Below are 25,615 nucleotides of genomic sequence, written 5' to 3' on the forward strand. Positions count from 1 at the left end.
AAATTGTGAATAATTGGAAATTTTATTCAAATCGGTAATTTTATTCCTATGGCCCCTTCAATTTCCCGATTATTTTATGGAGTTTGGTGATATAGATATAGGGTGATATGCATTTTTGCACGGTCTCGAGAGATTCTTGTCGTCAAGATTCTACTGTATAATGGAAATTTGCAGAGAGCCAGCAGAGTGGCTCGTGACAAGTCGTTGTGGGGAAGCTCACTGTCAGAGTTGCGGAGTGCCAACTCCGGAGTTGGAATGATTCCGGAATCATTCCACATTTCAAACACCTGGAGTGAAATGGGAGCCAGAAATTCTGGAATGGAATTTGAATGAAACGGGCGCATACAGTCCTGGAGTGCTAAATGTTGGTTATAATCGAGACTGCTATGGTGGTAAAATTTCCACTTAGAATAAACTAGACTTGGCCAATTTATAGCATTTCCCCATTTCTGCCCAGTATCAAGAGCTTTCAGCATCTGCTATAGGTGACTACCTCTGCCATGGCAATTACTAACACAGCATTCTACACTTTGAGGACCCAGAAACTCTTTATGCTTTACAATTAGAAAGAGCAACTTTAAGTTGTGAAGAATGATATGATTTGTTAAGAGCATGCTTGACCTATGATGCAAGGTTTGAGGCCAAAAAACAAATGGTTGCACCTGGCATGAGTTCAGGGTGGTTTGGAATGTGTGCCATGATGTTTTGCATACTGCAGTATCGAGAAGGCATGATAACAGGTGATGTGCTAGAGAAACTGGTGCCCATTACTATGCCAGTAAATACGAAAAAAATGAAATAATCCTGGAGAACATATCAATGTGCTTCACTTCTATGTTAGTCATCAAAGTGACAGGTAAGGAAGGTGTATGAATGACATGCACAGTAGTGTAAGGTTATTTTCTACTTTGCGTTACTGAAATAAAATAGTGTTGGAAGAACGAAATATTTTTAGAAATGGTGAATTTTATTTAAAAGGCAAACCTTGCTTGTATCGCAGTATGCAATGTTGTCTTGAACTGCCGAACACATGAGTAACTTAAGTGAAGCTAACTTGAGCAGTCACGAGCAGGTAACTGTAGGGTAGTATTTGCAAAATCAGTGCGCCATGCTTTCTGAGATTGGCGTCACCTTTGGCTACAAAAAAAAAAAAAAGCCAATCTTAATTCTATATGGAAGGAAAATAATGTAAACATGACAATGCGAAATTTCGCTTATGAAAAAAGTCTCAAACAGCGAGTTTTTTTTTTTTTCGTTTTCTTTTTCATCGTTTCTTTTGAGAAGCCTAGAGAATGACTGAGCCTTTGCGCTGTCTCTTTGCTTTTTCTTTATGAGGAAGGAGCTTTGCAAGACAAAATCTGTCCATTCTTCTGAAATTGAAATGTTTTGGAGATACTAAGTCTTATGATTGAAGAAACGAATACATTTTGTGATCACGTCATTTCTTTGTGACTTCAACCCGCAAAGCTAGCACATGTATGTAAGTAAACCCTCATTAACTCAAACTCTGATATCTTGAAATACTGGTTAAGTTAAAATTTTTTACTGCCATGGTGCCAGGTGTGTTTTTCAACTCTTATTGAAAGGTTTTTATGCTGGACCCTGGACACCTCAAAATCTCAACTTCGGAAATACCAGGGAAATGGCAGTGGGACATGAGTCTGCAGCGTCACTTGCACTCGCTTTTCACAAAACGGCAGCTCGCTAGCCGAGCCAGATGTTGCGTCGGGCCACCCTCCCCACTTACCTTTCCATCTTTCTGTCAATCGCCCCTCATGTACACTTGCTTGGCTGCTCACTGCCACTTCATTTTGGGTTCGCACATGCAGCAGTGAGCTGTCTTTTTTTTCATTCAGGATGCTGTCAGTGATGCATCAATGTGGTCATGGCGTATTAGTTGTGGCCTTGAAAAATATCACTTTTGAGGAGGTGCAATGAGCCAACGGGCTGCACCTAAAGAAAGCTAGCACGCAAATCCACAGCGTGATCGCAGATTTATAAAGACGCTCACTTCATGTCCATGTCTCGTTGATGTGTAAATGCAGCGCTACTTGTGGGTGTCTACTGAAGACGTGACAGTTGCGCTTTTCCACAATTCAGTTTTGGTTGTTGAAATCAAATTGTCCAGAATTCATTGTGATGTGGAAAGTAACAGTTTCAGTTTTTTGAATCTCTGGAACCGATTGTGCTGAGTTTACTGGCATCAAATATTGCATTAGGATCAGTCGTCTTGACTCTGTGCCAAGCAAGCTGTCTTGGCAAGCTGCCAGTTACGCCGTAGCCCCTAGATGCTAACATGTCCGGTGACGTTGCATGCAAAAGCGACCAAGAATATTACTGGCAGCATATTGGAAGGGCTCGATATGGGTATACACAGCCATCGGGCTTCTGTATTTAGGATTTGGTTTATTTTGAAACTCTGCCTATCTTAGAATTTTTCACAGTGTTTACAGCTTTGAGTTGAGGGGTCTATTGTACTGAACCACCCTTCAGGCTTGGTAAAAAATCACAGTGCATGGATAGCATACGCTGCTGTGAACATCTCAGCTGAATTTTGCGGTCTGGCGCGGCACGTAGAGCTTGCAAGCAGATCACGAAGTTACCTTTTTCTCAAACACTCTCTTTTGAACAGAAGCCTGCTCCTCACCGTTTTCTGGACGCTTTATATTGTAATACAGTTAAACCTGAATATAACAAAGTCAGTAAAGTCGACAATTTGCTTTGTTATATTGAAATTTTGTTCTATTGATATGCAACCTTTTATGCAAATAAGTACATTGGCCAATCAATATTTCTTACACGAAAAAAAGCCGCAGAATTTTCCAAGTTATCAGACAATCTAAAAAAGCAAACTTCAATAGAAAACAATTAATTTTGATAAATTTGGGAGTCGACGAATGATGTGGTTTCATGCCACGTACGTCGATAATATCTTCTTAGTGGTACGAATTAAGCGAAGCCAGCCACGCTTTCATGTGCACTTCACCCTCATGGCTGATAGCGTCGCCTGTATTTGGGCGATGCTATCAGGAAAAGTGCCGGAAGCGGGGAGCGAATGCTTTGTCTGCCTCTTGCTGCAACGGGTCACTGAAACTCGAGATTATGCAATCTCCAATACGAAATGCGTGGTAAGATGGCTTACATGGTGCCACGCCATCTTGGCATGCCTGCTCTTTGCATATGTGACAACAGATTACCTCTAAGGCAGGATGTGCGGCCGCATATGCGCTCAGCCGCGCTTACAGCCATGCACAGAGATGGTCTAGACGATACGTGCCATCTTACCCCCCCGCTCCACCCACCCTCTCGCGTGCTTGATCGCGCTACCACGAGCACGCTACCTCTCCCCTCTTTTCCTTTGCTCACGTGGGAAGTCAGCACTCGTGAAGCTACCATCTACTCTCGCCCTTGCACACTTTCACTTGCACCTAAAGCACACAGTGCGCAGGGCGAGATAGGATCTTATCGCACTTGGACATTATACGAAACATGATGCGGCTCCACTTCGGCGGTCGCTCTTGTTGCGTAGCGCGTGATTTGAGAGGTGCGTTTGCAAACAGCCGCTTGTAATTCAATCCTTTGACCATCTGCGTCCACAGAAGTTTTCATTTATTGTCTCGGCATACTTTTCCAGTGGCAGTGAAATTTTGCTATGTTTAAATGGAATGCAAACACACTTCTTTATATTAAGGTTCTAAATACATGGTGTTCTATGGACAAGAGGTAATGAAAAGTTAAATACTTTGTTATATTGAGAATTTCGTTATATTGAAGTAGGTTATATTGAAGTTTAACTATTTAGAAGATTCCCATTTGCGGCTGCTATTGGCCAATAGCCAACATCAATCATGAAGGGTGTTTGGATCAGTGTGCTTTTTCCCTACTGTTACTGTGTATATTTCTTTTCTTGACGCAGTTTAATAAACAGGCTGAAGTAAGCGACACTCTGCTTTCAAATTTCAATAATAATTACGTACTTCCGGAAGAAGCCAACTAACATCCGCCCACGCACGGCCACGGCTGCCCGCGTAGCAATTTAATCTTTGGCCACAATACTTATCGGTGTCGCAGCCATCAGGTCTCGCTAATTTTGACTTGTTTTCAACAGTCAACTAGCCTCGAACCACTCCAAACTAAGGTAAGATTACACACATGCCAGCCAGTGCAGGCTCAATCCTGGCTGCTCCTTATTAGATGCCTTGGCCGGCTTCGCTTCGACAGCACTTCAAAGTGTGCAAGTTGGATGTTGCAATTATTCATCGGTTGAGCTGGTGCAGGACAAAGCCGGTCCGCATCATGTAGCTCGGTCAGACTGGAACAGATGAGCGCGAGTGGGCACTCAAGCCCTGTTGTGCATAAACAAACGCTGTGCATATGCACTACAGTTGAATGTAGCTGTGGTCTGCTACGTAGCGTAGATACGCAGCTGCTGCGGGGTGCCGTGACGAGTCCGCTGGCTGAGTGCACTGTGGCATGCTGAGGACATCGTGTTTGGTATGTCGTAGGTGCCAAGATATGAAATAGTGGCATTTACGTAAACATCCAAAATCAAATTTGAACTGTGTGCCACAGTGGTGTTCAGTATGCAGACTGTTGTGGGCACACCCCGCTCTGCCATAGCCTTCGCAGTGCAAGTCATTGAAGGAGGAATGGAAGTGAAAGCAGAAGTTCTTGCGGCAAAGTATTTCTGAAATAGTCTATTTTAACTTCAAATGCATTTCTTCTATAAAAAGTGGTTCAGGGCTTCTTTATAAAAAGTACATATTAGAGAGATAACAGGCCACAAAGCATGTCAGTGCTTATATGCAAAAGTAATACCGTATATACTCGTGTAAGGGCCACACTTTTTTTTCTAGCATGTTCGCTGGGTGCAGCTCTTACCGAATCAGGCCGATGACAACCTGCTAAAGGTTCATGCTGTTTCCACAACTGTAGCACAGGGTAAGAGAGGGCAAATGACATAACACTGCAGTAAGCGACCTCAGATGCCGGCCCATTGTCCCTGACCAGTACTGACCCTAACAGGCTCTCTTCTCTAGAGGCGAAATGCCACAGATCTGACTGGAGACACTGCCAAGACAACCGAGATGACACGCCACAAAAAGAAATAATGGCACGGTGGCAGTGGCCTGAGCGGCAGCGACGGAAACGCAGCTAGAATAATCTTGTGGCAATGAAACTTAACTTCGCTTTCTGGCTGAACTTTTGAACTTTCTTCAAAAATTTTGCCCTCCAAAGTGGGGGTGCGGTCCTTACACGAGTATATACGGTATGTAACATTATTTATAACATTGCTCAGACTTTAAGACTTTGAAAATTATGTTTTTATTTACTGGGCATGCGAGGGGCCTAAGTAGTAAACAAATGAGAGAAAGCATGTTGTTTACTGAAATTGGAGAAATGGAATGGATTAGCTCAACCACTGCATAAGCGGGAATGGCCCTACTCTGCATTTCGAGGAGTTTAAAGGAGTGGATTTACAGGAATATCAACTCCAGAGTAGAGAGGGAATAGAATGGAGTGCCTCACTGGGTTGGCACTATCTCTAAGACCGGCATATTGGTCAAGACAGCAGACAGTACAGTAGAAGCTCGTTCATAAGTTCTAGAAAAAGAATGTGAGAAAAACGTATCAATTTAGAAAGCATACGATCCAAAGTCACTAAAATTTTGACGGACTCAACTCTAGTTGACATCTACGAAACGTGAAGCGTTGCGCGCATTGTTGTGGCACAAGACGCTGAAGTGCATCGAGCTGCTGAGGCCCAAGCGATTCAAGACGCATATTGTCGTTTTCCTATTGCATAGTTTTTTAAGACACTGGATAAGAAACTGAGTGCATGCTAGTGTTTTGACGTGAGATGGGTGAGCATGTATTCCAGAGAAGCTGCTGCAGCGAGCGACTACAGTTCTCATCACGTGTGCCTCGTGTTGTTTACATCTGATCTAGTGGCCGTAAAATGTGTCATACGACCGCAATTTGGCAATGTACCGAACGTTAGTGCCAGAAGATCGTGTTTTCTGGGAAAATATGAACCGGTAAATAAAGAAGCGTAACTGTATTAGGCCATTTTTGGTGTTTTTAATAGCGAAAATTGGCTTGATGAATTGTACATAACGGGATTGTATCAGCTAGGTTCTACTGTAGTTGCAAAGTGGGGGGAAGAGGCAGCGAAAGCTTTGCTTTAATACATTAAAACAGCTTCATTTGTATGCACCTTTATAACTGTCAAGATTCACTTTTGATCAAGTATAAAATAGTACTCTATTTCTGTTTTACCTTTCGATCATAAGTACAGTTCTTGACCCTAGTATGTGGTCTGCTTTGTAATTGCAGTCACATCTTCATTCAGGGGAGTTGCGAGAAATGATGCCACAAATTTTGTTCATTGTGGGCCAAAATCTCGCTTATCATAAATGTGTTGATGCGGCAAACATCTGAAACTACTATGTTTGAGTCCCATTATGGGGCCGCACTGATGATTTTTCTGCTTTCATCTTTTCAGGACAATTTCATGATGATGGACGACGCTGTGATTTGCATCTGCTTCAGCAGGGATTCTGAAATGCTGGCTTCCGGAGGGCAGGATGGCAAAATCAAGGCAAGGCTGAATGTTTTATGACTACAGTCGTCGACCGTTTATTCGGACCTCACGGGGACTGCGAAAATGTCCGAATAAACAGGTGTCCGAAAAAGCAGATTAAGAAAAAAAAAATGAAATCCTTTATTTCCACGCACTTATTCGGGCTCGGCAGTAGGCTTGGAAGAAATCGTGAATGCGCCGTTGCACGCTGTTCCGTTTACGCGCAATCAGATAAGCCTGAATCTCGGAGAGGGTCGTACGGTCACTATTAGCTGAAAGCACAGTCACTGCTTGTACACGCTCCGCATGCGACGGCAGCGTAGCACATGGTGCGTCATCTTCCGACTCGGAGTCATCGTCCGGCGGTGCAGCAGAAACCTGACAAATGATCTTGCCGTCGTCGAGTTCTGCGCATGTCAATACAGCAGTGTCAGTACCTATGAAACTGTCAAATGAGACGGTGTCCGAAATCGCAATGCAACCACTGCGCAGGTCTCGGCAGAACATTTTCCGCGTCAGTCGGGAGCACATCGGAAGGCGACAAGTCTTAGGCCTCCCGGCACCCGCTTGCCGGCATTCCCCAGCGCAGTCTGCGCAGGCACTGTCGGCGCCATTAGACCCTTGACGCGATGTTTACGTATGCCGCGTTGGATTACCGAAACCTCGACACAGCACACAAAGCAAACACCACCGTGCCGACACCAGTCGCACAAACGAAAAACGCGGCCCTCGCAGCGTCTTGCGCTAAAAAACAAATCAGCTGCTGGATTGTCTTGACATGGCTTACTAAGCTGAAACCGGAACTGCTGCAGAGCCACTCTATCGAACCAGGCAGAAACGATGATGATGAGCGGGGATTTCCAGTAGCGCCATTTCGTGGGGCAGCAAGAAAGCTCCGTTCAAAACAAAAATGGCGTTCAGCAAGTCGAACCATGCACCGGTCAGAGTCGGTGCATGGTGCTCTCGACAGAGTTGGCTCAAAAAGTGTCCGAAAAATCAGACGAGAGGTTGCAAGAAGTCCGAACTTTCGGCAGTTGTTATACATTATGGTCTATGGGGAGAATGGCGGTGCCACGAAGCTGACCGAATAATCGGGCATGTCTGAATTTTTGGAGTCCGGAAAATCGGTCGGCGACTGTACACCTTGGTTGGTACTTATTAGATGTACTAGGGGTGTGCAAGTATCCAATTTCTTTTTATGACTACACCTTGGTTGGTACTTATTACATGTACTAGGGGTGTGCAAGTATCCAATTTCTTTTTATGACTACTTAGCTGCTAATATTGAATAATGATATGCACATGCATTGATTACCAAAATTTGTTTTTTAACATGTTGGCGCATCACAATTACATTGTCAGTGGTAAAAATTGGGCTTGTAAGCTGTTATACTAAGAGATAGTGCATGCATTCGACTCATGTCAACTTTGGAAATTGGCTAATTCCCACTAACTTTCTGTTCTTGCCAACCTGTGCCTTACTATATAGCATCAAATGCCCGTAAACTCTGAGGTATTTGACCCTGTGCCAGCTGTCACTCATCGTATTTTCTGTCAAGCAATAAGCTTAGGATCGGGGCATTGCTGCTGTGGATCGGCCCATTGGATTTGTACACCTGGAAAGAGCATTGTTATTTCAGGTGGATTCTTTTGCACAGTTGCCCCCATCCCCTTTTGTTGCTCATTTAAGTGTGCCCTCACTGTCTGCTAACCCATGCCTCATGCTATTGAGAGGCTGGCTTTCTCGCACAGCTTAGCTGTCTAGTGGCTGAGTGTGCCGTACAGGTGAAACTTTGCCAGCAGCACGAAATTGTCACAAAATTCAGCACAAAATCAGAAAATATTCCACAAAATGAGACACATGCTCATAGATAGATACAAATTCTATGAACTGTGCTTGCTCCCGCATAGCTATCGATATATTCTATTTGTTTCGAATACATAGTTTTCAAATCGAATACAAATTTAAAAAAATATAATATTTGATGGTATTCAAAATTTTCGAATATTTGCACACCCATAACATATACAGCTGAGCCCTCTTATAATGATCCCTATAACGAATGCTCAGTCATTGCGAACGAAGATAGCATGACAGTAATAATTTTCATGTAGTCTATGGCAGCCCGTCTTGGAACAGACATATCACACCTCCAAGCTTGCCTAGAGCGAATGCAGAAGGCGCTGCTCTCCTTGCATCCCCACTGTTAAATACGCTTCCGAGCAGTGCATGACCTCCTAGATAACTTGCATTAGTAAGATCTTGATGAGGGCTAGTTGGTTCATACAGTCAGCGCTTGTCTGTGGTATTTGTTTCCTTGTGTCCTAGTCTTTTTTCGCGCTGTTTAACCCCAGTCCTAGATAACGTTCAAGCCTGTGTTACATGAATGGCATTTTACAGGAAGGCTGATGCTCCCACTGAAAATTGTGCTGCGCAAGAAAGTCGATAATGACAAGCATCATCTATACCCCCCATTTGCATGTGCTGGCTATCAGCTTTCCAGTGCAATGTCACATCACATGACATGCAGGCCTTAACCCGGATACGGACATTCGGGAAGTGACAGTTCGAAAGGCAGTTTGGAAGTGAAATGGATCAGATTCCTGCTTTTTCTCATCGCTCTTTGAGGCCCTTGCCTTGCTGCAGTTTGTCTCAGTTGTGTATGTGTCCAGCATGGCTAATTGTACTCCAGGCCCATCATCAATTGCCAAAGGGAAAGCAGGGGAAATTTCAACAGAAATTGAGATTTAGACGCATTTGCTCACAGTGCAAAGAACAGCAATTTGTCGAAAAAATATGGCTTGTTGAATTCCACAACTTTGATCATTCTTGACGAGAAGGAGAAGATCTTGAGTTGGAAGAAAAATGCCGATCCTTTGACAAGGCAACATATGTTGACTTTGAAGAAGCCCTCCTTAAATGGTTTGCCTATGCTCGCCCACATAATCTCCCCATCAGTGGACCGCCCACGCTTTCTAAGGTTAAGGATTTCGCTGTTCATTTGGACTTTGCAGACTTCAGTCTTGGAAATGGCTGGTTTGTCTTCAAATTTCTTTCAAAGCAATAGCTGGCGAGGCCGCCACAGTTAACATTAATGATGTTGATGTATGGCTTCGCGACAACGTGCTAACCATTGCAAGCTGTGGTCATCAGGATGTTTATAATGAGGATGAAACCGTGTTGTTCTTTCTAATGCTGCCAGAAAAGACAGGCATTTAAAGGTGACAAGTGTGCTGGCAGCAAGAAGAGCAAAGTCTGAGTGACTGTGCTTTTGTGCACGAACATTGATGGAAGCGACCGACGACAGCCCATCGTGATAGGCAAGTCCAAGAAACCGTGAGACGTCGTCAGTTACGTGCCAATGCACTACTAGAATAACATAAAGACCTGGCTGACGCAGTGCCTTTTTGCAGTGTCTAGTTGAATTTGACAGAGGCATGGCTCGGCAAGACAGAAAGGTGCTGCTCTTGCTGGATAACTGCTCAGCACTCCATGTTAAGCTCACGCTCTCCTCGGTGTCAGTGCTATTTTTGCCATTGAATGCCACATCTAAAATGCAGCTGTTAGGTATGGGCATTATTCGAGCGTTCAAAGTTTCTTATCACCGACACGTGATTGAGCGCATGCTGTTTGCAATTGAGCACTCAGCTGCTAACCTCCCACTATGGGCGACATTGTTTACGGCTGTGGAAATGACAAAGGGGGCCTGGAATGAGGTTACCACGCTTTGCATCTGAAACTGTTTTCGCAAAGCAGGACTTGTCCGTGGAGCAGGAGTGGAGCTTGCAGGCTATGATGACCCACCTGCAGATTTATGGCAGCACATAGTCGAAGCTCAGTCGAGCGCCGAGCGGTCGAGTTATATCGAGCTCACTCGAGCGGTCGAGTTTTATCACCTCACTGATACAGCTGGTCTACAGCAAAGCGCCTTGGTGATATGCATTTTGCTGCTATGAACAATCTCGATACCGTGATAATTGGTTCAGCATGAATGAAGTAAAGCAAGCTTACCGACTTCTTTGAAAAACAATAAACTTATTACACACGCTTGGCTGTGATGAATGCATTCTGCCTGACCGTGGTAGTCGTTATAAGTGGGTTCAACTGTACACATATTCAGATAGGTGCACTCGCTCTTCGATAATGCTGCATTGAAACACCTTTTTTTTCTGCTAACCTGCATGACTTGGTTAGGACACTTGACTAAGCCACAGATTTGGATCAGGTATTATGAAGTGCAGTTTTTTTGGCTGTAAGGCTATGTTCATGCTTTATCTCAAAGCAGGCAGAAGCAGCAGAAACACTTAAAAATCTGCCCGCCTAGGCGGCAAAATTGGCGGAAGAGCAGGTGAGGAGCCCGATCAGTCTTGGACCGATTTTTCACCGTGGCGAAGCGGAAAGTCGTTCTGCTTCACCAGAAGCTGCAATAGCATGTAAACCTCCGGCAGTAAAATTTAACATAGCACTAAAAGTGTCGGCTATGATGCTAATCAACGTGACCAAGACCCACCCTGTGCTCTACGACAAGAGTCATCGGCTTTACAAGGACACATCTGTCAGCATTACTTGCGATAGTATTCAATGTCGTGGGGCTGGAGGTGTGGCAACAAAGCGATGGCATGACCAAACTTCTCGCGTTTTTGCAAAGCCGGTTGAACCCGCCGCCGCTTCCGAGTTATACACTTCTTCCATTGTTCATTGTCCATTTCTAGGAAACAGCTAGCTAGAAGTATCAAAACTATTCCTTCTTCCTCTGCCATGGGAGATGAAAGTTGCAGACTATGCATGAAGTTGCATGAAATTATCTTTTTTAATGATGGATGGGTCAGGGGGGGGGGGGGGTCAATAAACATACTGCTTAATATTGTCTAATGAAGAGTGCCATCATGTGAACAAGCGTATGCAGACCAGATGGATGTGGGCGAATGCGACAGCGGTGGCCGTGGTGGTGGCGAAACAAATGTGAACATCTGGGACGTGCGCAGAAAAGATTTTGTGCCCGCTTTGGCCTTTCTGCCCGCTTGCCACTTCCCAAATGTGAACATAGCCTAAGAACATGCTCAGCAATGATACCAGCTGAATGGAAATCTGTGCTACAAATTCATGAGGCCATGTATAATGCAGTTACTTCTCAGTCACCAACTTGTATGTGACGGTTTTGTAGCATGTAGATTCAGAAGTGGTGGGATGCCACCTAAGGCAATTTACTGGATAGTTCTTTTTATGCATGTTTTGCATATTTGTACAGTACAAGAGACACTGTGACAGATGGCATGTATACAGATCGTGCTTATTTTCAGTTTTGCTGTGGACATTGAGTACCCTGAAGCTCTTGTGTACCAAGACTGAGATGGAAGTTAGCATTTGCCAGGACACAGAACAAACATTAAATCAATCTAGAGTGGTTACTCACTCTCAGAACACTCTGCATTTTTTCAGTATATGAGGATTGATTATTAGAGATGAAAATGATGGCATTTGTTCTCTTTCCTAATTTTTCTACCAAACTGGGCTGTCTGCATCATTGTGACGACACCAAGAATTTTGTGGGACTTCTGCTTATGTGTGCCCTATGCACACACGAAACACCCACAAAAGGTCCCACTATGAGTGCTTGTTTATTTTGAAGTAGTCTGTGTTCTTGGTCTATCAACATACAACTAAGTAGTCCTTTCTACATGCTGCCAAGATCTAAAGACATCATAAGAAGCTGATACAGAAATGACTTTGCCACCCATTCTTCTGTATTATGCCTTTTTCAGACATACCAAGCCTTTGCCCATAGTAAGGCTGACATATTTGCTTTCTCAGATGTTTAACATACTGTATTACCCTTCGTATGATTCTATAGTGCTCTTTTAAAATGTTGGCATATGTTGGCCGAAGTTTGCCAGTATAGGTCATGCCCAAGGTTCACCAAGAAACTTTTGACCCCTTCACGCAGTGAGAACCTAAGACACATAAAATTAATGTGACGAAAAATAAACTTAGAAAATGGGTGTCTATGGTAGTACAATGTGCTGGGAAAGATTGCCACTGCAAAGATTGCAATAACCTTTTACCAAGTATTTTCGGAATTCTTAAAATTTCGTCATAGTAGGACAACTGCAGTGATCTTGTATTTCCTCTGAGATAATCGCATGCTTTTGGCTGGGTTGTATGCACAATGTGTGGCATAACCTAACCTTGAAAACCATAATTTTGCTGTACTGCAGTCGTCAGCACTTGCTGTTGGGAATGCTGTAAATCTTATTTACAAGATGAGAATGCATTGCAAAAATATCCCTTGTTCCTCTGGATAAAATTTTCAGCAACAAGGCCCTTGCAGAGGGTGAGCTTTCCCAGAGACATGCAATGGCATTCGTAAGCCAAGGCAACAATTTGCACAACAAGGCACGAGAAATGTTCCAAAAGCCATTGGTGACATTTAGTGATGTCACGTGTGGAGACTGTCAAATAAATATCAGTTCACCAACATTCTTGCTTTTTTTGCACTCCCACTGTGCACTTTGGGTAACCCGGGTTAGGTTGCTGCATGTTAATGAACTCTACTTGTGAGCTTTTTGACAAACAGATTGCATACAGCTGAATGTGTCGCTGCGCAGGTGTGGAAGATCCAGACGGGCCAGTGCCTGCGACGCTTTGAGCGTGCCCATTCCAAGGGTGTCACCTGCCTCAGCTTTTCACGGGACAGCAGTCAGCTGCTCAGTGCCTCCTTCGACCAGACCATCAGGTGAGCACTGCACGCCAAGGGCCTTGACGGGGATGACTGTAGTCCGCAGCCTGGTGACCTTGACAAAGAGAAATGTCGAGTCAGATAAGTGGAAAATATTATGTCTGAGATCTCGAAAAATTTTGCAGATCCCACACTTAGCACTTGAAACTTACAAAGAAGCACATGAAAAGTCGCCGGTTTGCTTTTTATGAGCGCCAAGAACTGGTCGGTATGCATAGGGTGGGAAACTTGCTTTTGAATCGCTGTTCGTGCAGAGACAACCACTGTCCGTTGTTTCACAGGCGACATACCAGAATCTTATTATGTGTGCCAGCTGGCTTGGTGCAGGTAGTACGTGAGAGTCGGAGGCAAGAGTCACATGACAGAGTTTGAATGACAACGATGCTATGACCACGCCGGCAACACGAACATGAACGTATACTCAGTAGCTCAAGTTGGTAGGTGCCGCCAGCCCTGCCGGCGTAGGAAGCTAGATACGCAGACAGACATACAGACAGACTGTCTGTCTGTCTCAAATTCCCTGAAGTTCACAAAGAATGCTTTGCATGAAAAGACAGAAAACTATATTTCATCTTTTCAGTGTGCATACCCGTGTCAGCTGTGCGTGGCCTCCGATATTGCAGTAGCCTACTGTGTAGCGTAGTCTATTGTGGCCTCCACGGGGTGCTGCGACAAACCCTTTTGCCGGCACAACACTCAACTTTTGGCTGAGGCTTAGCTTTCTTGGCTTCTCCACTGTGTACCTGCCAGCACGCTAGCGGAGACGAAAAGAGAGAAAGCCAGGTATTGGTGCGATAACTGCAGTTATTGTTGGGAAGGATTCAAAAATTTCTTGTGGCATGAAACTCATGAGGCAGCATCATTTAATAGTGACGCCATCGTATGATTAAATAGAAAAGTGTTTTAGGGCCCCTTCAATCAACCCAGCAAACAATTATGATGCACCAAATTGGCCTTTATGTTGCATTCACCAGGTGCTATGCGCATCCCATAGGTTGCAGTGACACTTCAATCTGTGAATTGTGAATCCAAATACATGGTTTATCCAAATTGTGAACACTGTAAGGCACTACAGTAAAACCTCTTTAAACTGTACCCGCTTAAACGGTAGTTTCGATTTAAAAGTACAGTTGAACCTCGCAATAACGAAATCGGCGGGAAACGTGAAAAAATTCGCTGTCGCGAGAATTTCATTGTTGCGAAAAGAGACAGCACAGATAGATAATGCATCGCAGAACAAAACTTTACTGTCCAAATTCCGTTAGCTTACTTTGCAAGCTTTGCTCGAGGATATAGAACCGCATTGTTGACAGTACAAAGTGTGGTGCATGCGTCGACCAGCAGTGGCAGTAGTGCCGTAGCGCAGAATTTACGGTCAACTGCTTTCGGAGGTGCGATCACTTGCCGAGATTTTGCGTAACTCGGCACCGGACGCAAAGCAACAGCGCATGCAGCAGCATTTCTCCAGCGCACGCTGTTGCCCGTAGGCGCCGACGCGGCCGGTGCCGATCGCAAAAGTGATCGTATCTCGTGTAGGCGAAAGAAAACGATCGAGATAACGGCCCTTTCGCGCAAATCTACATCCGGCGTAGAATCCGCACACGATGCCTGTCGGGTGGCACCAAAACCAGCGTTCTTGAAGCAAGGGATGCGTATTCCCGGACGATCGGTCAATCATGGCCCCATGCGTGACACTCCATATGCCGCGACCGCCATCTCAAGCGCCATAAACAATTCCACGTAGGTGGGACGTGGATTTCTTTGTTTTTGCTGCATTTTTCCCACCGAGGCGCACATTACGCAGTGCACTGCCGCGATCGGGGATTGTTGTTCGAAACGCGCGTCCAGTTTGCATTAAGTATCGCCTCACGCGATTGGACTAGGCCTCGCCGAGTCGTCAACCGCGGGGAACGCAAAATGAACGCGCGTTTCGAACAACGATCTCGCCTGGTAGGCGCGCAAACACCGTCGTGACATGTCGGTAGCAACGTGCGTGCCGCTCATGGTGCCGCTGCAAACGGGCGATCAACAAACAAGATGGCGGCCGTGACGTGTTTCCAGCGCACTGATCGCTTCCGGCGCTTGGTTGTTCTGGTGAACAAAAATGGCGGCGCCCACGCAAGTGTAATGTGGTGGTATTTTACGCAATTTTAATGCAAAACAATCGCATTTGAGCACATCTTGGAGCCTGCTAGCCTTACGCAATATGCGGAGTTACGTTCCGGCAAATTTCGTTGATGCGGGATTGCAGTACAGCTACATTTCGTTGCCGAGAGGGACGAAATGCATTGAATCCTATGGGCGTTCGCCGGGGATACGAAAATGTTTCGTTGTTGCGGTATTTCGTTATCGCGGGTTCCGACTGTAGTAAAGTTAAATCCCTCACTCAGCAGCCATTGAACATAATGCGTTTTGTATCCGCATAAACCGTACCAGCTCATTGCGTACGTGTCGGTTAAGACGTAGCGTTTCCACTTTTCGTCGCGCAAACACGGCGGTGCGTCGTCTCCACTGGGCGGCCTGGCAGACCAACAAGCCTCAGCGATCTGAACAACGGCCTCCAAGCACCCTGTGCGTTTGCACATGAATTTACATCAACATCATTTCGGCGCTGTGCCAGAGTGCATTGTGGCGTCGTGCAAGCGAGGACTTGCGTCAAGCCGAAGCTCGGATAAAAAAAGACACCGGGTGCTCAGCATAGAAAAAAAAATTAGACATCATTTGTGCGGTCGAACGTGACTCGAAGAAGTCGGTGCTGGCACGCGACAGGGATCTGCTGTTGACTACGGTGTGTGGCATTTGGAATGCGATGAAGTTGCTCGGCAGCGCTGCTGCAACTGCGAAGAGATGTCAGCTACGAGATTTGACTTTTCGCCATCGTTGCCGAAGTGTGAACTAGCGACAGTGATGAGGACGACACAGAATGCGGCAGCACGGGCGATTCAGGCCCGACAATGGCAGGAGCTGCGCGTTACGTCAACCTCATGAATGCAATCGTCGCGGTTACAACAGCACCCTGCAATGAAAAAGGCGCCCCGCGACTTCTGCAGCGCTACCACGCGCGTGCATGGAGAATACATAACGCGAACGAGGAATCTGCCATGCGAGTGTTTGTGAAGAAGAGGGGGCTGGCTGAAAAGCTGGCATGCAGCTTCACTAAGTTTGATGCCGCTGTCGTCGCTGCTAGGCCGCAGCGGCATCAATCGAAAATTACACTTTTGTCACGCAAAGTGAATAAACACTGCATGTTTTTTTACCCATTCATCGCACTCTCTCTGAATTATGTGTTCCGTTTTTGACAGGTACCGTATTTACATGATTGTAAGTCGACTTGAATGTAAGTCGACCCCCCCATATTGTGTGACAGGAAAAAAAAGAGAGCATACCCGAGGGCGCATTCGATAACGAAAACTTATTACAGTAGTAGCTGACATGGTTACTGGACTACTCGTCTTCACTAGTGCTGCCATCGTCATCGCTGCTACGGTCCCACAGCGCGTCGTCCACCAAAATTTCACATTTGGCAAACGACCGCACCACGATATCTTGTGGAACAGCAGCGCACGCCGAATGCACCCAACCACACGCAGCCGTCAGGGAGGCTCTTTTGACAGGTCCGGTTGGCGCAATTTCGCGGTCTTCTGCCACCAGGTACTAGTACTCACGGCGGAGCAGGTTCTTAAAAGGCGAAGATCCGGGCTTGTTTCATGACCATATCGCACTTCACTGGCAGGGACCGATCACTCATTTCAGCAACGTACGCCGCAAGTTTAGCCTACAGCTCCGGAAAGCATCCAGACTTCGGCACGTGGGAAATTGTTCACTAGCCGTCACAGGTGAAAATTTCGCTTCGCTGCGGTCGCTACTGTCACACCACCCGTTCAGAAACATCGAACTTGCGGCCCGCTGCACAGTAATTTGTTTCTTCGGCGTAAAGGATGGCAGCCCTCTTGAACGCTGCTGTGAATGAGTGCCGAATGATTAGTGGTCCTGGAGCACTCATGACGACTGAAGAAGCATAGAAGTAGCATGTAGCTGGCAGTCAAGTGGAACGCATCAAACGAATGCCTTTTGTCAAACAGAAAGCTAAGCGCAACAGGGAAAGAGAAACCTGAGAGCGGTGTCTACTCTTCCATGAACTACCGATACTCCCCGCCAGCGCCGCCGTTCTGAGGGTGCCGCCGCAAACGAAAACAGCGGCGCTTCCATCAACTATCGACATTCCCCCCCCCATAAGTGTTGCATGCACTCATGCGTGCACTGTAGAACTCTCAAAAATGTTGAAAAACCCTTCCAAAAAGTGAACAAACACATGGGATAGCGAAAAGCTACGGGTAGGGCCATAGAGCAAACATAAAATTGTAACTACGTTGTAGCTCCCGTTGGTCTTGCTTTTTTGGCAGTGCTATGTTTTGGTTTCGATTGTAAGTCGACTCCCCCCCCCCCCCCCCGCCACTTCAGATTGTCAAATTTTAAAAAAGTGGTCGACTTACAATCGTGTAAATACGGTAAGTGGGCGATCTCGTGCTATTTTGGTACTACAGTACTACAGTTTAGTACATACTTTTTCCGAGCTCCGGCAAACTACGGTTTAACGAGGTTTCACTGTAGAAACACTTGCACAGGTGTTTTTGCATTTGTCCTGCATATGCACGAGAACGGCAGAATCTGGTCTTGATCGCACACGTTGGTAGCATATCACACGTGATTACTTTCTTTCTGGTTCTTGGCCTGATGCAAACAGCACATCCATCACTATAAGTGTAGTGCTAGCCTTTCTACAAGCCACTAGATTGTACACATGGCTTTAAAGATGCCACAACATGGTGGACTTGTATATTGTGAGGATTGGGAGGTCAATCCCACCGCTCGTAACCAGTTGTCAAGATTGGAGTCGGGCATGAATTAGATGGTAGCTGGCCCATGCCGTCGTCCAACTTATCCACGCTGAGGACGTTGTTGAAGGGAAGGACTGCTTCTCATCGAGAACGAGGAATATGGGGTTACAGTCGCCGACCGTTTATTTGGACCTCACGGGGACTGCGAAAATGTCCGAATAAACAGGTGTCCAAAAAAGCAGATTAAGAAAAAAAAATGAAATCCTTTATTTCCACGCACTTATTAGGGCTCGGCAGTAGGCCTGAAGAAATCGTGAGTGAACCATTGCAGCTGTTCTGTTTACGCGCAATCAGATAAGCCTGAATCTCGGAGAGGGTCGAACGGTCACTATAGGCGGCTGAGAGCACAGTCACTGCTTGTGCACGCTCCGCATGCGACGGCAGCGTAGCACATGGTGCGTCATCTTCCGACTCGGAGTCATCGTCCGGCGGTGCAGCATAGAGAATGTGTGCAGCAGAAACCTGACGAATGATCTCGCCGTCGTCGAGTTCTGCGCATGTCAGTACAGCAGTGTCAGCACCTGTGAAACTGTCAAATGAGACGGTGTCCAGAATCGCAATGCAACCACTGCGCACGTCTCGGCAGAACATTTTCCGCCTCAGTAGGGAGCACATCGGAAAGCGACAAATCTTAGGCCTCCCGGGACCCGCTTGCCGGCATTCCCCAGCGCAGTCTGCGCGGGCACTGTCGGCGCCATTAGACACTCGACGCGATGTTTCCGTACGCCGCGTTGGAACACCGAAACCTCGACACAGCACACAAAGCAAACACCACCGTGCCGACACCAGTCGCACAAACGAAAAACGTGGCCTGCTCGCAGCGTCGTGCGCGAAACAAACAAATCAGCTGCTGGATTGTCTTGACATGGCTTACTAAGCTGAAACCGGAACTGCTGTACGGCCACTCTATTGAACCAGGCAGAAACGATGATGATGAGCGGGGATTTCCAGTAGCGCCACTTCGTGGGGCAGCAAGGAGGCTCCGTTCAAAACAAAAATGGCGTTCAGCAAGTCGAACTATGCGCCGGTCAGAGTCGGTGCATGATGCCCTCGATCGAGTTGGCTCAAGGAGTGTCCGAAAAATCAGACGAGAGGTTTCAAGGTGTCCGAACTTTCGGCAGTTGTTATACATTATGGTCTATGGGGAGAACGGCGGTGCCGCGAAGCTGACCGAATAATCGGGCATGTCCGAATTTTTGGAGTCCGGAAAATCGGTCGGCGACTGTATTTACAGTATCTACATAAGGACGTTGCAGTTCATCAGTCTAACATGACTGTGAGGGAAAGTACACTGAGCAGCCGCACAACAGTGGTATATAAACACTCGGTCCTCCCTCGATCCCTAGGTGAGGGAAACGTTCGACCAGTAGATGAGCCTTTTTGAATAAAATAAACACTACTCCTTAGTATTCAAACTGAATTAAGTCGTTTTTTTTTTTAAATTTTTTTCATATGCTTAGAGAGTGACAGCATCAGACGTGGTTTCAGCCCATCTTGACATAAAATATAGTTCTGCGTCACTCAGGGAATTTTGCAAAGGCACTCAGGGAAAAACCTGGAAAACTCAAGGAATTTGGAAATGTCAACTTGGTAGACACCCTGCTCATGACTCCTTTCCTTCCCCAGTCCGTTTCCCCATTGCAGAGCAGCAGGCCAGAGCAAGTTATAGATCAAGCCAACCACTCACCCTTTCTGTTGATTAATAAATGCCTTTATCTCTTTTTTGTATGGGAAATCCAATCAATAAATCAACCAATCAGTGTTTAGATTGGGTTTTTGTGCTTGCACACTCACAGGATCCACGGCCTAAAGTCTGGGAAACTGCTAAAGGAGTTCCGTGGCCACACCTCATTTGTGAACGACGTCATCTTCACACCTGAGAGCCATCACTTGCTCAGTGCCAGCTCGGATGGTACGGTCAAACTGTGGAGTGTCAAGAGCACAGAGTGCTTGAGCACCTTCAAGTCCCTTGGTGCAGCTGGTGGCATGGCTGGTGCAATGGGCAGTGACATCACTGTGAACTCAATCCATGCTCTACCAAAAAATCCTGAGCACTTTGTCGTCTGCAACCGTTCAAACACAGTCTCCATCATGAACATGCAGGGACAGGTAAGATAACGGCTGAAGTCCCTATTGTGCTTATGGCAGCATGTGAGATGTGATGACAAAAGGCATTATGCTGTGGAAGTGTAACCTAACACAATGTGGTGCTGAAACAGCTTTCGGCTAGTAGTTCTTTGGACATGCATGTCGCATTTGTGAAGCCAACATTCTTGACCAGTTCCTTCCATCTCAACCTCTAATCACCCATTCCCTCACCAGATTCTCACTGCTGAAATCTTGCTTAGGATTGAATTGCCACATTTGCCTTAGGTTAGCCTTGTTTTATTTTGCCACTTTGCTAACTTGCCGTTACCTTGTATCCAATATAGCTCTGAACATGGTCAGTGATTTGGAACAATTGTTAGAGCGTACAAGCAAGCACTTTCTCCTCTACCCATAACAGAGAATATATAATAATCAAGACTTGCTCACACTTTTGCAAATTCATGCCATTCTTTATGACCTCATACTAACAGAAAGCTGCCACTGGCTGTATTGCTTAAGTTTCCTGTCCTCCTGCAGCATATTTTTTTGTCATGAGGAAAAAATGATGTGCTTTGACAACTTGCAATAATTTGAACTCCCAGAGACCATGGACGTTAGTTTGAATGATCTGAAGTTGAACAAGATACAATGTGAAAGATAATTATAAATTAATATAGGAACAGCTATGCATACAGAAGACTGGCCATCACCGGAGTCCATTGCAGAGAGAACATAGAGTTCTCTTGTGTGCAAACTACATGATCACAGCTGTGAATCCATGACCAGTAGCACTAGCTTGCAGTGATGTCGAGCATAAGTATGCATAGGGACTGACAACTGTCCAGAATGTGTTGTGAGACGTTGATTGAAATGAAATGACCATGATTTATAGTGAGAGAATCGAGCACGCTGTTCGCGATTTAAGTAGGAATTATAATTTTAAATTGGCAAAGAAAGTCTCAAAAACCAGTAAGTGACGCGGCCTGGTGGTGAAATCTTGAGTACTCTGGATGTTGTATATGAGATTACTGTAAGTCGGCTGTTATTATGTACAGTATACTTATTGCTTAAAATTGCAGTGCATATATTATTAGATACTTGCACTTTACTATATGCATATTACGAAGTAAAGGAAGTCTGTGCGTCCATATGCCCCACAATGCATCCATGCGTCCCATAATGCATGCGGGCGTAGAAGCTGTTGTACGTGCGCGAGTTAGTGCATAAGCGTAGCGTAAGTACCCAGAGTTGTGTGGTCTCCCTGTGAAATACAGTATGACATCGATTAGTTGCACCATAAATAAGTGCCAGGATTACAATATTAGCTCATGCGTGGCTACGGCAACGCATTGAACTGCGTATCACGTGTAAAAGCGTCATTTCGTTTTTGAGAACTGAACTTTGCTTAGCTAAAAATCAATGTTGACTGGTTAATGACCATAGCGGTCAAACAGGAAACCACCAAAACACATAGCTATTATTGCAGAAATAATTTACCACTTCAGAAAACATGAATTGCAGGAGCATCAGCTTGATAAACAAAATACTTTCTCACAGTTACAGCCGCTCTTGTTGTCTTCCTCCTGCTAATGCCAGCATATAAACGCTATCACACTTACATATCACTGTTTTCAGCATGCTTCCAGTGAACGACCACATCCTCACTGCAAATAAAAAAATTCTGATTAAGGAATGTTTCACAGCGTTTTCCGCCTTACAACTTCAGGATTAGATACTCTGACTGGTAAGCATTCCATTGCACTAAAGAAAATGGGTACCATGAAAATCGGTTGTCAGTCCCTTTAAGGTGGGACGCGGGTATTGGAGACTGAAAAATCTTGCAAAAAAACATAGTTTTTGGAAGTGCTATTTTCGAAATTTACAGCTTTTTCTCCACCTGTCTGCCAAGTTTCTCGTATCTGGACTTGGTATTTTAGTCGTAATAATAACTTGTACAGTGAGTTTTGGTTAAATATGAGATAAAATTAACTCAAAAAATGGCCTTTCTTCCTTGATGCGCTGATGCCGTTCCATGCTCAGTGTTGCGGCCATATAGGTCACATGAGAGTGGCCTTCCTTCTTCGTTTTCGTGCCAGCACTGCTCAGTTTCGTCCATTGGTCTCTGCATAATAAGTAAAAAGAAAAGCATACTATTTCTTTCATACTGGCTGCTTGAGTGCACGTGACAAGACTGCGCAACTTGGTTGGTGGAGCTGGCTGGTGTCATCTGCTAGGTGAGCTAGCCTACGTGCCACCGATGTGCTGAGACAACACTTTAAAAACATGTACGGCCACTAATATGTGTGCAACAATGCCTAGCTGAGTGTGAAAGTTCCATTTGTGTAACAGGTTCACTAAGAAACGGAAGCAATGATTGACTATCTTAAGTGACGTTGCACTTCAGCACAATGCATTGTAGGCGATCAAGCTGCTACGGTGAATGGCCGCCGACAATGGTGTTAGGCCTAGCGCGTCTGCCGGCATGCGAAGCGGACAGCTGGCACGTATGCCGCAACAGTGTTATGCTACTGCCTTCCGATGTGCAACGAAAGAGGATTGCTGCTGAATAAATAAATGAATAAAAATCCGGGAATTTGCGTTAACGGTAGCAACAAAGTGGAAGTCAGATTGTTTTTATTACGGCAGCGACGTAGTTGACAGCCTATTGATGAGACGTGCTTCATGATCGTCAAACTTGATTAGATAAGCATTTGGACATCAACAGACAACTGGACTATATTTTTAGCTATTTTAGGCACATATCTTTGCAATATGCATGTGGAAAATTTGTTAATTTTTATTAAAATGTGTGCTGTTCGTTCTTGTACTTTCCTCAAAACAAATTTTTGGCTCTGCAGTATGGAGATCTCGATATTTCAGCATCTGGAACACATAGAACTGAAATTCTTTTTGTAGAAAGAAACCTCATATAGGTCACACGAGGTCTCTTTCTGCAAAGTAGAAATGGACAGGATGTGCGCATCCTGGCCACTTCTACTTCTGTTGTCCGTGTGTTTTTAGCGTAGTAACCCCCTTATTACAAGATGAACTTTCACTAACTAGCCCAACTTGCCGCTCTACTGCAATATTCAATGGGCTGGAAAATATTTATGAATGGCCAGACAAAATATTGTGCTTGCTATAATTCATTCCTTACTCTTTATGCTATCTAGCCAAGCCTTAGAAATAATTTTTTACTGTGCCATTTATTTTTCATTGTAGCCTGAAACAATGGAAGTGAAATGTTTATTATCTTTGGAACTAATTGACAAACAGCAACACTATCAGCATATTTGAAACCAGCACAAAAATCTTAATAAGACTGGAAAGTCTCCTCAATACTTATGAAAGAAACAACCAGCATTGTTTCAACAGCAGTGTCCCCCTAAAGGAGTCCTGAACCACTCCTTGAGCTTGGTGAAAAAACACAGTCTGCAGATAGCATAAGCTGCTGTGAACATGTCAGCCTAATTTTGCACTCGTTCATGGAGTGCAGAGTTTGCAAGTGGAGCCCGAAGTGACCTTTTTCTCAAATGCTCTCTTTTCAACAGAAGCCTTCTCACTCTTTTCGGGCCCTACATTTCGTCATATAGCATATTCCTGCACGCCGCTGCTATTGGCCAACAGCTAACATCAATCAAGAAGGTTGTTTGAATCAGTGCACTTCTTCCTGCCGTTACTGTGTGTATTTATTGACGCGGTTAAGTTAATAGACTGAAGTGAGCGAAAGTCTGCTTTCAAATTTCGATAAAGTTACGTACTTCCAGAAGAACCCGACTATAGTTTGCTCATGCTCGGCCACCCACATAGAAACTAAACTGTGGCCATACTGCTTATTGGTGTGGTAGTTGTCAGGTCTCGCTAAGTTCAATTACTTTTTAACATTCAAGTAGCCTTGAACCTTGTGAAACTCAAGGTCAGACCATATGCATACTTGCCAGCGTGCGCTTACTCCTGGCTAAATGCCTTCGCAGACTTTGCTCTGTATTGAGCTGTTGACAGCCTTTCAAAATGCACAAGTCCAATGTGGCTACTATCTGTCCTGTCAAGCTGGTGCAGGCCAAAACCAGTCTGCACCACATAGCACGGCCAGACAGGACCATATGAGCACGAGCGCGCACTCGAGCCCTGTCGTGCACAAAGCAAGTTCTATGCATACGCTACGGTTGCTACATGCAACTGTAGTCTACTCGCTGAGCGCACTGCGGCTTGCCGAGAAAAACCTTGTACGGCACGCCGGAGGTGCCAAAATCTGAAGTAGTCGCATCTGTGTGAACGTCTGAAATCAAGTTTGAACTGCGCGCCACAGTGATGGTCGGTAGGCAGAGCGCCATGGGCATGCCCCACTCTGCCGTAGCCTTCGCAGTGCAAGGCATTGAAGAAGGAGCAGGTGCACCACGAAGGGGGTCATGGGCAACGTTTGATTGCCAATAATTCCACTTATGCTGAACGCATTTAAGTACTTTTTGCGGCAAAGTATTCTGAAATAGCCGAATTTAACTTCAAATGCATTTTCGGCTCGATAAGTAGTTCAGGGCATCTTTAGCTCGGAGTCTCTTTAGTACTTTACTATTTATTTATTTCTTCCCATATACCTGGGAAGGAATAAATAATTTTTCTCGCAATTCACTGCACCGAATTTTATGAGCTTTGTTGTATTTAAAAGAAAATGTTAAAATCTAGTGACTGTAGGAAGCGGTATTTTTATTTAGGCCATCAATTATTTAATGAAGATTGTTAAAACTTGCAAAATTTCAAAGCACAATATTGTAAACTGCACCTACTAGCACATCTAAAGTGATCAAAACTGTGTACTATAAAGTGCTCTGAAACATGCCATTATTATGTGAATAGGAATTTAGCAAAATCCTTGTAAACACTAACAAATTCACATAAGCTGCAGATTCATATATCTGATTCGTTGGCTGTAGATGCTCTAACGCATGGAATTTTCAGAACTATATCTGTTTTTGGTGCAGAGTTATGGATTTGTTAACTTTGTGCCTCTGTTTTTTTTTTTTAAGCTTAGCAGTTTTCGGCAATTTTTGCAAGATAATTCCAGGTCCTAAATCAAAATTCTGCTTTCTATAGTCACTAGAATGCAGCTTCCTCTCAAGTGCAGCAAAATTCATTCAAATCAGTTGAGGGGTTGTCCTATCAACAAATTTCTGCATTTTGCATGTGCAGTCGACTTCCATTAATCCGACCCTGACGGGACCGACAAAATTAATTGAATTATTCGATGGGTCAAATTAAACAAGGTGCAGAAAAAAACAGCAAAGCGCACCGCTGATTTATTTGGCAGTATT

General features: G+C 45.0%; 1 protein-coding gene and 1 long non-coding RNA gene across 2 annotated transcripts in view; one reads left to right on the top strand and one right to left on the bottom strand.

The window, feature by feature from the left end:
• Smu1 (Smu1 spliceosomal factor) overlaps nucleotides 1–25,615 on the top strand; it is a 49,370-nt gene that overhangs the window by 7,651 nt on the left and 16,104 nt on the right. The window contains exons 6-8 of the mRNA XM_050179374.3: nucleotides 6,506–6,601; nucleotides 13,190–13,317; nucleotides 20,015–20,327. Coding sequence (XP_050035331.1) covers nucleotides 6,506–6,601; nucleotides 13,190–13,317; nucleotides 20,015–20,327 — 537 coding nt within the window. The remainder of the gene's footprint in view (nucleotides 1–6,505; nucleotides 6,602–13,189; nucleotides 13,318–20,014; nucleotides 20,328–25,615) is intronic.
• Nucleotides 6,710–13,254, bottom strand: LOC129385169 (uncharacterized). Its single transcript, XR_008612762.1, has 2 exons — nucleotides 13,168–13,254; nucleotides 6,710–6,990 (listed from the first exon to the last, which is right to left on the bottom strand). It is a non-coding gene; the product is annotated as an uncharacterized lncRNA (long non-coding RNA).

Source organism: Dermacentor andersoni, chromosome 5 (assembly GCF_023375885.2).
Source record: "Dermacentor andersoni chromosome 5, qqDerAnde1_hic_scaffold, whole genome shotgun sequence".
Classification (NCBI taxonomy): domain Eukaryota; kingdom Metazoa; phylum Arthropoda; class Arachnida; order Ixodida; family Ixodidae; genus Dermacentor; species Dermacentor andersoni.